General features: G+C 43.2%; 3 protein-coding genes across 3 annotated transcripts in view; 2 read left to right on the top strand and 1 right to left on the bottom strand.

The window, feature by feature from the left end:
• The window catches only part of LOC112341437 (pentatricopeptide repeat-containing protein At4g02750-like), a 1889-nt gene extending 1308 nt beyond the window's left edge, over positions 1-581 (top strand). The window contains exon 2 of the mRNA XM_024661523.1: positions 18-581. Within this exon, the coding sequence (XP_024517291.1) occupies positions 18-581 (564 nt within the window). The remainder of the gene's footprint in view (positions 1-17) is intronic.
• Positions 582-624: 43 nt separating this feature from the next.
• Positions 625-1838, bottom strand: LOC112341424 (proteasome subunit alpha type-1-A-like). The gene is made up of 2 exons (XM_024661497.1): positions 1405-1838; positions 625-1196 (listed from the first exon to the last, which is right to left on the bottom strand). The coding sequence occupies exons 1-2, from the start codon at positions 1753-1755 to the stop codon at positions 711-713; spliced, it is 837 nt and encodes a 278-aa protein (XP_024517265.1). The 5' UTR covers positions 1756-1838; the 3' UTR covers positions 625-710.
• A 59-nt stretch (positions 1839-1897) lies between these two features.
• LOC9651793 (UDP-glycosyltransferase 72B1) overlaps positions 1898-10897 on the top strand; it is an 18677-nt gene continuing 9677 nt past the window's right edge. Inside the window, exon 1 of the mRNA XM_024661496.1 lies at positions 1898-2711. Within this exon, the coding sequence (XP_024517264.1) occupies positions 1926-2711 (786 nt within the window). The 5' untranslated portion in view covers positions 1898-1925. The remainder of the gene's footprint in view (positions 2712-10897) is intronic.

Here is a 10897-nt window from a genome sequence, read left to right on the forward strand (position 1 = left end):
AACTCTTGTTTGACAAGATGAGCTTCAAGAATGAAGTTACTTGGAACGCGATGATCTCGGCGTACGCACAAGCCGGGCTTGGAAGCCAAGCAATGGAGCTCTTCCACACCATGGGACTGGAAGGGGTCTCTCCAAACGATATAACTTTCCTGGGAATCCTCTCGGCCTCGGCGTACGGAGGAACCTTGGAGGACGCGTGTTACTACTTCGAAGTGCTGACCCGTGAGTACGGAATAGCCGCGAGCGTGGATCACTTCACTTGCTTGATCGACTTGCTTGGCAAGGCCGGACAGTTGGACGTTGCCGAGAGGTTGATCCAGTTGATGCCTTGCAAGCCTGACGCTGTCGCCTGGATCACGCTGCTTGGAGCTTGTAAGATCCATGGCGATGTAGCCAGGGGACTGAGAGTCGCGGCACGGGCTTTCAACTTGGATCCTCAGCAAAAGGCGTCTTATCTGCTGCTGTCCAACATTTATTTCCAGGCCGCCACTGGAAGAGGCGTCAACAAAGCGTTAGCAAACAGATTGCTCAAAAGAACTGGCCTGGAGCTCTCAAGTTCAGAGAAGAAGGAAATCGGCTAGAAACGCTTTGGAGGCGTGTCCGGGTTTCCTGAGAGAAGCACGCAAGAAGAAAGAAAATGTATGAAATATAACCAGAATCAAAAGAAAAAAGTTAAGTCCCTGATCTGAAAGATGCCGTCCGTGTGTGAATCACATATCCATTGGAGTCGCCTCGGCCGGTGGTTCTTCTGCTGCTCCTGCACTGGGACCGGCTTCACCACCACCGGAAGTAGACGCGGGATCCTCTGGAGCTGCTTCTTTGGCTTCGGCTTTGTTGTCCTCCAAGGTGTCGATGAAAGATTGGAGAGTCTCGCCGTCGAGGATGTGGAAGTCTTCGTCGGCTCCCACGACGGCAATCCCACAGTTGGTGCTCTTGAGTTCCTCGTCCTGCAAGGACTCCTTGACGGCCAGGAGTGCGTGGCGGATGAGCTCGTCCCGGGAGCAGTCCTTGAAAGTCTCAAACCTTCTCTCCAAGTATGTCTTGGCGGCTTGCGAGCGCGACCCGATTGCGAAGGCGTAGTACTCGTAGTAGTTCCCGGACGGGCAATTGTAGTAGAGATGTGGACCAGCTTCGTCGAGTCCCGCTACGAGCAGGCCAACGCCGTATGGTCGTTTCCAAGATCTCTGCGTGCAAACCTGGAAAAATGCAATGGAGAGATGAATTAGAAACTCAAACAAGGAAATCACCAAGCAGACAAAAAAGAGAAAAGATCAAGGAAGCTGAGAAAAAGCGAGAAAGATCGCTCAAACAAGCTAGAACTAGAAACTGGAGTGACGAGCACGCAAGAAGATAAGGACCATCAAGAAGGAAATGCAATGAAGAATGGGAGGAAGAAGATCTCACCTGGGCTTTGTCTGCCACTTGAACAACGAGGCGGCTCACGGGGAGAGGCGCCTCAAACACGAACTGGTGGTAAATACACTCGGATCTCATGAACTTACACAGCACTCGTCCGTCGGCGATAATCCCCGCCATAGCCACGCCGATATTCTCATCGATCTTGAACAGCTTCTTCTGGTACGAGGAGAGCTCCGACGACGCCTTGTTCACCGACGCCAGAACAACATGAGTCTTACACTTGAGCCCCACTGCCGCGCTTCCCTGCTTCACGCCCTCCATAGCATACTCCACCTGATGGAGCCGCCCCGCCGGGCTCCATGTCGTCACATCCGTATCGTACTGATTGCGGAACATTCTCGCCGCGGCCGATCGATCGATGGACTGACCCGCTGCCGCGCCCTAGCTAGGAATTTCTCTCTGAGCTGCCAAGAACCCTAATTCCTGTGATCCAGAGCTGGGTTTTAATTTCAATCTAAAGTCCGCCAACACATTTTTAAACCCTAGCATTCTTTGTCGTCTCGGCTATGGAGAATGCGGAGAAAATTGCCACTCGCCATGTCCTTCTCCTCACCTGTAACGGCATAGGCCACATTAATCCAGCCTTGACGCTCGCCACGAAGCTAGCTTCCATGGGATTATCCATCACTCTGGTGGTCCCAGACGCGGCCTCTTTCTCGCTGGTGGCTTCCACGGATTTCCAAGGGCTGCCCATCACTCTAACCAAGCTTCCACTCCAAGATCACGGCCAAGAGGAGCAACATCAACAAGGCTGGACGATGGAGGGCCTTCGTGTTGCGGTTCGAAGCGGCTATGAGTGGCCCAGTGACTACTCGCGGCAGAAGATCGCTCTCGCGGCCCTGCTCGAGGAACTTAAGGTGAGTTCTTCGTCCCCTTGCTGCGTGATCGTCGACATGATTCTCAACTGGAGCGAGGAGCTGCTAGTGAAGACTGGTCTCCCCAGATTCATCCTCTACCCGGCCGCGCCCAACTACTTGGCTCTCTCGCTCCACGCGAGATCTCTCTACAGGAAGAAACTTCTTCCAGTCAAGTTTCCGGGATTCGAGACCATGAAGGTGGAGGGATTGCTTCCCTTGTACCGGAGAGACGTCCCTGACGCCATGACCGACGATGGTCACTGCTTGTATCCCCTCCATATGGGATTCAACGAGCACATAATCTCCTCAGATGGAATCCTCTTCAACAGCTTCACGGAGCTGGAGCCCGAGCTTTTCAAGGCACTCGCGGAGAGTTTCGAGGAGATCAAACACCACGAGCTTCTTCCAATCGGCCCGCTCTTCCCATCGAAGTACTTCGCCACCAAGGAATCCGCGGTGTTGAGGAGCTCCGAGGAAGAAAGGTGCCAGAGCTGGCTCGACGAGCAGCCTGTGGAGTCTGTGCTCTACGTCTCGTTTGGAAGCTTTGCACTCTTGACTCCACGGCAAATTTCCGAGCTAGCTCTCGGGCTGGAGGCCAGCCAGCAGCGATTCCTCTGGGTGGTGCCCGTGAAGAACAAGTCGATCGAGGAGCTCGAGGTTCTACTTCCAGAGGGATTTCTAAAACGCACCGAGGAGCGAGGCCTTGTGCTGCCCGGCTGGGCACCGCAGCATCTTATACTCGCCCACTCGTCGCTGGGAGGATTTATCATGCACTGCGGCTGGAACTCGACGCTGGAAGCTATAACTCTAGCTGGAGTGCCGCTGATCGGCTGGCCTTTCCTTGGAGACCAGGCCCCAAACTGCCGATATCTGGTCGATGGCCTCCGCATTGGAGTGGAAGTTATTGGTAATGACAATGGATTAGTGGATAGCAACGAGGTGGAACGAGTTGTGAGGGAGATTATGGATAGTCCAGGTATGAAGAACCGAGTCAAGGAGTTCAAGGCCGCGGCAAGTAGAGCTGTGGCTCAAGGTGGAAGCTCTCAAAAGAACTTTGATGTATTTGTTGCGAGAATTAAGTCACTAATGGTTTGATAATACTAAGGAAGAGATCAGCTTATTTTGTAACCATTAAACTGTAAACTCGAGTAGCCTGAGTTAAATGACCAGCTTCAGTGTATGCTCCAAGAAGGGCATTCCATGAAATAAGGATATTATGTTTCTGTGTTCTCTTCCAATATCAATGGATTTTGTGGATAAAGATTGTGTACTTCTAGTAGTAGTTGTTGTTTGGTATCTCAAAAGAGATGAAGAGACGTGCTTCAAATGGAACCACAGTGAAAGAAATTGCACTGCAAGATTAAAATCTAGTTTATAATATGTAGTACATAGTTTAGAAATACAACTATGTGTTTTTTTTTAATTTTAATATTCCATTTAACAAAATGATTATGATTCAGTAATAATTTTAAGTTTTTGCTTTACATCTAAAAATAACAGTATCCTTTAATAATTATAGTTTCCAAGGAATTATTTAGGTATCATTATATATTTACACATATGCAAATCTATTTCTATTTTGAGTTGCATGTAAAAATATTATACACACCATCATGTTAAATATTTCTTGTTTGGTTGTGATTGTGTGTATAATATTTTTGTCATAGGGTATGCCATGTATGTATATGGCATGACACTTTAGGCTGCCACATAAGCATCATGCCACATCCAACATGATTTGTGATCTGCTAATTTATGATAACACTAAGACAGATTTGTGATTTGCTAATTGTGATCATACATCACAAATCAGCACAAATTTGTGATGTGCTTATTGTGATGATGCATCACAAATTAAACAATATGATTGTGATGTGCATCACAAATCTTATTCTTGTGAACACAAATTTGTGATATGCTAATTGTGATCATTTCTCTCTTTTCATTTTTCACAATTATGGCTCATTCCTCGTGATTTGGAGGTGTATGTTAGTCACAACACACCCTAATGTAAGCATTTTTCTTTAATCAATTAATCGCACCTCTCATTTCTCATGGCTTATTTATGATCATGTGACAACATGATTATGATATATATCACAAATCTTATTCTATATGCTAATTAAAGAAATTTTATTAGCACATCACAAATTAGACAACATAATTGTAATGTGTATCATAAATCTTATTCTTGTGAATGCAAATTTATGATATATTGATTATGATCATATCTCTCCTCTTATTTCTCACAGTTGTGGCTCATTTCTTGTGGTTGTGGCATATCAACATATCACAAATCAGATACCATGATTGTGATGTATATCACAAATTTTATTCTTGTGAGTGTAGATTTGTGATGTGTTGATTATGATCATCTCTCTCCTTTCATTTCTCTACCTTTAAATGTAAGCACTGTGCTTTAATCAATTAATCACACCTTTCATTCCTTGTGGCCTATTTGTGATGCATGATAACATGATTGTGATGTGTATCACAAATCTTATTTTTATGAGTGTAGATTTTTGATATACTGATTGTGATCATCTCTCTCCTCTCATTTAGTTGTGGTTCATTTCTCATGGCATAGAGATGTATATTGATTATAATGCACCCTAATGTAACTATGCTTTAATCAATTGATCACACCTCTCATTTTTTGTGGCCTATTTGTAGTGTAATACCCTAATCTAGCACAATGCCAAGTGTGATTGATTAGAGTATAGCAGTGAGCACAATTGATTATAGTGTAGAGATAATATTTTTTTTGGGTTCTTAGGGTATCGATCACAGTGGTTTTGGCATTGCAGTTGTTTGTCACACTACAAATCGATAGCATAATCTTTTTTTTCTTAGGTTTTTGTTTCTTAGCTTAAGCTTAGTGGTTGTTGCAATGATTATGTTGTGATGCATTGTTGAGAGTTTTGCAATATGAATGATGTGCACTTGGGTACATGGTTACAATATAGCAGTTTATTAATTTATTAGACCCAAACACTCATATCATCTTGTTGACACAAACACACTTGCAAGTGAGGTTCTTGTTGGTATGTTTTGAATTTTGAAATGCATCACTAAACCTTATATATAATTTGAGTTCCTCAATCATAGCCTTGAAGATCCTCTTCCCTTTAAAATGCAAAACTGACAACTTGCTCCTTGAGTTTAGAGGTTGAGGACCACTACCGTGACATAATGTAGTTTGTACACAAGCTAAGATATATAGTAGAGTAATTGCCTCTCTTTAGTAAGTGGTTTACATAAAGAGCATTGAAGTAGTTTTGGATAGAATGAATATTTTTCTATAATCTAGATGTGAACATTATTTCAAGTGGTTTCTATAAAAACACTTTATAAGTTTGGAGTTTATATGATAACAATTTTGATAAACATAATAACATACATGGCATGTAAGAAGGGTGCAATTGGATGTGCATCCAACCTCTAGCGTGAGTGTGAGGTGTTATATGACTTTGTGGCTAAACCCAAAGCTTTTTACATTACTTTTTCATTGTGTGGTTGTGAAGGCCTATTAGCTCCTGAAAAAGAAAACCACCAAATATATTGACAATATAAAGACTTTGTATATGTACCTCATGAAAAGGGACTAGAGTTGGGTTTTGATACATTTTGTTAATGTTTAGTGTGATAATATCTTTTGAGGTTAGAAGCATGATTTATACTATATTAAATGCATGTTAGAAGTCGTAAATTGAAACCTTATCACCACCTTGCACTCCACTCATTTGGTTAAAATAATCTTGTTGGAACATGTGTAGAGCAATATTTGTGCCTCTTTGTGAAAGTGTGCACTATGTTCATAAAGATAAACATGATTGATTTACATGAGGGATGATTGATATGCTCATAATTTGCTTGAAGTCTTTTATACTGAATTTATACAATGCCTTCACAAATAGTGCAAGGTAGTTTAATATTTCAAAACAAATACATAAACACATGTATTTGTTTTGAAATATTAAACTACCTTGCACCACACCTCCATTGAAAAAGTGTTTGATCCACTATAAACACATTGTCATTTATATATATAAAAAAGTGCAATTTTCATCTAGTTATAAACTGAGGAACCACACAAAAGTACTACATTATAATCCTCCCATGCATTCATTATATCCATCTTTATTTCATTGAACTCCCTCACCTAGTCATTTGGACCAACCTACAATAACATTTGTAAAGAGTTTGTCTTCTTTTATTTGTTGACATAAGTATGTTGGTGATAATAATAACTCCCTATGCATATAAAATAACACTACCAAATGTGTAATATTATATAGACACTCTACTAACATTAATGATTCTGTGTAAATAAGTGACTCAAAGCTTTAACTTGCAATATACTATAAAACAAAAGTTGCATCAATGCATTAATCAAGACTATGATTTTGATGTGGTAAGGGAAACTTAGTGTCAATGCTCTAGGCAAACACGAGTCAGTGTAGCTTTTATCATTTATTTGTTCACTCTCTATCTTATATTTCTTAGTTTTCCATTGATATATGTAATCCTTTACATTGTCAATTTTACACATTATGGGAGAAGCTTTTCAAGAAGCACTTGAACCACAACAACACTCTTAAGAGATAGACCCCTTCCTAGCCTACGATCTTGAGATACTAATGCAATGTACACTAGTTCACTCTAAATGAGGAAGCAAAATCCCTCATTCTGTAACCTTCCCTTAATTTAACACTTAAATTTAATTTAAAACATTTTTCATTTTTTGCAAAACCACTCACTTTTAAAACACTTTTCATTACCTTTACCAAGGAGAGTGCCCCAAGTATGAAGCAATAGCAAGTTTAACCCATACATCCCAAAGACACTTAAAATTTAGCATATATCACACTCAAAAGCCCTAACCTAAACTCTAAACTTTGCTGATGTGCCAAAAAAACTGGTATAGAGTTAAAATTTATATAGTGCAAAAAATCACACACATGGTACTGATCTAAACATATATGGCAAACACCAATACATGCCTATGTATAAGAAAAAAGTTATGCTAAAAATATTATTTAAGTCACACATCTGTTACAACAATTTATGTGTTTTATATATATATATTTTACAGGTTTGCACACTTTTTTGGTAGGCCACCCACCCTAGGTACACTTTCCAAAACTGTAATTACAAATTACATACTATAGTTTGTTTAAGTAAACTTATAAAGATATTGAGGTGGTAGTGGATATATTTAAAATATGCTTAAATACTTTAAAACATTTTACCATCTAACAGTTATTATTCATTTAGATTAATTTTGTATTTATAGTTTATATTATTTCCTAAACACTTTTTAGTATATTCTTGTTTATTCTACTATCATGATAAATATTGATTTATAAATTATAAACATGTCTATAATTATTTATCAATTAATAATACTAAATAGAAATTAAGCAAACCAAGCATTCACAACAAATTATTTAAGTACATCTTTCTACTTTGTGAAGAGGGACCAAAGTTTAGTTTTGGTACATTTTGTTAATATTTAGTGTGGAAATGTCTTTTAAGGTCAAAGTCAATAACCCAATCACCTCCTATGAGGTTTAAGACTGTATTTTACTTTTCCCACTTTATCTTTGACAAAAGTTGACTATCTGTGAAGAAATAACTTTTAAAAAATGAAAGCTTTTCGCCCTGTAATCCTACCCTCAAACTCACGTCGAAAGCATTCACTCCTCTCCACCAGACATTCGATATATCAACCTGGAAACCACGCTGCTTCTCAGCTCCATGATCTTCTTGCTGGGAAGAGAGCTCAAGAAGTCTAGCACGTCAACGCCACCACCCGTGATGGATCCATTGAGCACCGAGTAGCTCCCTAGTTGGCCGAGTCGTGGTGGATGAACACCCCGAGATGATGGCGTCAAATGCCGCTGTGTGCTGCAAGCAAAACTCTCGAGAAACTTTGCCACGCTTGGCCAGGGGTGATCCTCCGCAGTCGACATGCTCCGCCCGTTTCTGGCACTGCCGAGAAGAGTGCTTCTCACGATACTGGAAGTGTACGAGAAAGCCATTGGAGCAGTGTGTAACAAAGAATTTTTAGTGTACTGGAAAAAATCCTTGAATACTTAAAATGAATAGGATATATTTTTTTTGTACCGGCATAATCCTTAAAAGAGGAAATCTCATTCGGATAAATTCCTTAATATATGAAAACTATAAGGAAGTTAAACATCTACAAACCGTCACTTTAGCTTGTATAAATATGCCTATAAGCTGCACCTTCCTTCCATGCTTGCACCACTGTTTCGAAATCAAACTCAGCTATTGGCGGACCCTCAATGGAGATCCTCACAAGCTCGTCAACCATCTCCGTCCCCATCTGGTTTCGAAACTTATTCTTCACCAAGTTGATTCTACTAAACCCACGCTCACATGATGCAGTGTTGCAGCATTGAACCATGCCGACCATTGCCAACTTCAGCAAGTTGGGATACTTCTTCGTCCAGATACTGTGAGCATAAATCATTCCCCAAACATCCATGAAAGTTTTCCCCTTCCACTCCACGGAAGCTATTATCTTCCATAAACTGTACTCTTCAGCCAGCTCTGCTTCATTGATCATCCCTGTGTAGAACTTTCCAAGTTCCTGAACCTCAAACTTACCAAAAGCTTTCAACTCACGCACTGATGAAGGTAAGTTGATAGGAGCTAAAAAGTGGAACTTGGAGAGAATACCAGTCGCCTCAGAGTCCTGTAACCTGGTCCTTATACCCTCCAAAAGACTAGTGCCAAAGTTCTTTTGAAACTCTAGTACCTCCTCCAAATCTTCTCCGTGAATCGACCTGATCATTTCCACGTCTCTGTATTCGTTTCCCTTAACTGATGACCTGAGCTCATCCAAAGGACCATTGCAGCGTCCATCATCTGGGATTATAGGATATCCTCTACTATCCAACTGAAAACCATTCAAATCCACCTGCTTATCCAAATAGTATACCTGTATCTTGGCCATAGTTGCCTTGCATAAAGGTGCAACACTAGTCACGTCCATAGTCTGTGCTTGAAACTCCAGGTTCAGCTGATTTACCACTGCCAAGATATCTCCTAGAAAGTGGAGTGCATAAAGGAACTTGAAACTCCTGAGATGGTCATATAGCTTCCTTGTTTGAGTTGTTCTCCCATCCTTAAAAAACTTGAATAGTGGTTCCAGACACTCACACATCCTGGTAATGGCTCCACCCCTGTGTAAGCGACTAAATTTTCCATTCTACTTTAGTCACTTAACCACACCTTCAACCACTTGGAGGAGTCTCACTCACAACCTCCATAAGTCCTATTTCAGACTTGGGCTTGCTAGCCCCGAGAATGGCATCCCTGCCACTCAACCTTTGCACTTGATCCAAGTGCTCCACGTGTCCGATCCCATGACCGACACCCCAAGGCACCACCGACATATCAGCCCGTTACGCTAAGGCCATGCCCCTTTACCTTGGTCACACCGGTGGACTAACACCATCTGCATCACAGTCCCATCTCTCAAGGACTGGGCCATCCATCCGTGAGTGATCATTCCAGATCCACTCCTTAGCATCCTTAGGATGCCCACAGACATGGGGAATAGCCTTCCCCAATATCCCTTTTCCGGTCTTCACCAAGTCCCTTTCTGCCCATGGCCGTGTTTGCCAACACTGCCACTGGATCAAGGCCCACCGGCCCGACCACTAAGTCCCAGGGTCCTTTGGGACTTCCTCACCACTTGACTGCATCCTTGGTCACTACACCAGAGGACTACTCCTCCCCCTTTCCATAGTCTAGGCCTTTGGGACAACATTTCGGAACACTGTGGCCCTACGTGGGCCTCATGGGTACTCTCCCTGCCTTTCGCCTTTGGGTGCTCTAGCCATGGGCTTAGAGCGAGGTTCCGTTGAGCCACGCCTGGTATCCAAGTAGGTAGTGCCACCCACACTTGGACTGGGAGCATCGGCCAGTCGATCTCCCGGGGGAACTAGAGACGGCTCTTGAACACTTCACCAAGCTACCCTGCTTGTCGGTCCGTGTTCACTCTAGTCTTGGACTTCCCAGTGGTCAGCTCATCACCCAACACTGGGTCTGGCCTTCCTGGGCCCAACTGGCCTTTCCTGGGCCAAACTGGCTCCACTGGGCTCCAACCCCCACACTCTCCCTACTATACTTTTGGAACCCCCCGCAGCCCCCCCCCCTCCCCCCCCCCCCTGGGGGACGATCGCTTTGGGCTTTCACCCAACTGCCTGTATTAGTATTCGGACTCGAACTTGGGCTCGAACTCGGACTCGGACTCGGTCTCGGTCCCGGTTTCGGACTCGGACTCGGTCTCGGTCTCGGCTTCGGCCTCGGTCTCGGTCTTGGTCTCGGGTCCATCTCGGACTCCATCTCGGGTCCATCTCGGACTCCATCTCGGGTCCATCTCGGACTCGATCTCGGACTCGATCTCGGACTCCATATCGGACTCCGTCTCGGTCCATCTCGGACTCCATCTCGGGTCCATCTCGGACTCCATCTCGGACTCCATCTCAGACTCCATTTCGGGTCCATCTCGGACTCCATATCGGACTCCGTCTCGGTCCATCTCGGACTCCATCTCGGGTCCATCTCAGACTGATCTCGGACTC

This window comes from Selaginella moellendorffii, unplaced genomic scaffold (genome assembly GCF_000143415.4).
Source record: "Selaginella moellendorffii unplaced genomic scaffold, v1.0 SELMOscaffold_83, whole genome shotgun sequence".
In the NCBI taxonomy this organism is placed as follows: Eukaryota; Viridiplantae; Streptophyta; class Lycopodiopsida; order Selaginellales; family Selaginellaceae; genus Selaginella; species Selaginella moellendorffii.

Excerpts from the sequence above, each read along its gene's own strand:
- LOC112341424 (XM_024661497.1), bottom strand. The coding sequence starts at position 1,755 with ATGTTCCGCAATCAGTACGATACGGATGTGACGACATGGAGCCCGGCG. Across the intron at positions 1,197-1,404 it reads AAGTGGCAGACAAAGCCCAG|GTTTGCACGCAGAGATCTTG; the intron begins GTGAGATCTTCT and ends GCATTTTTCCAG.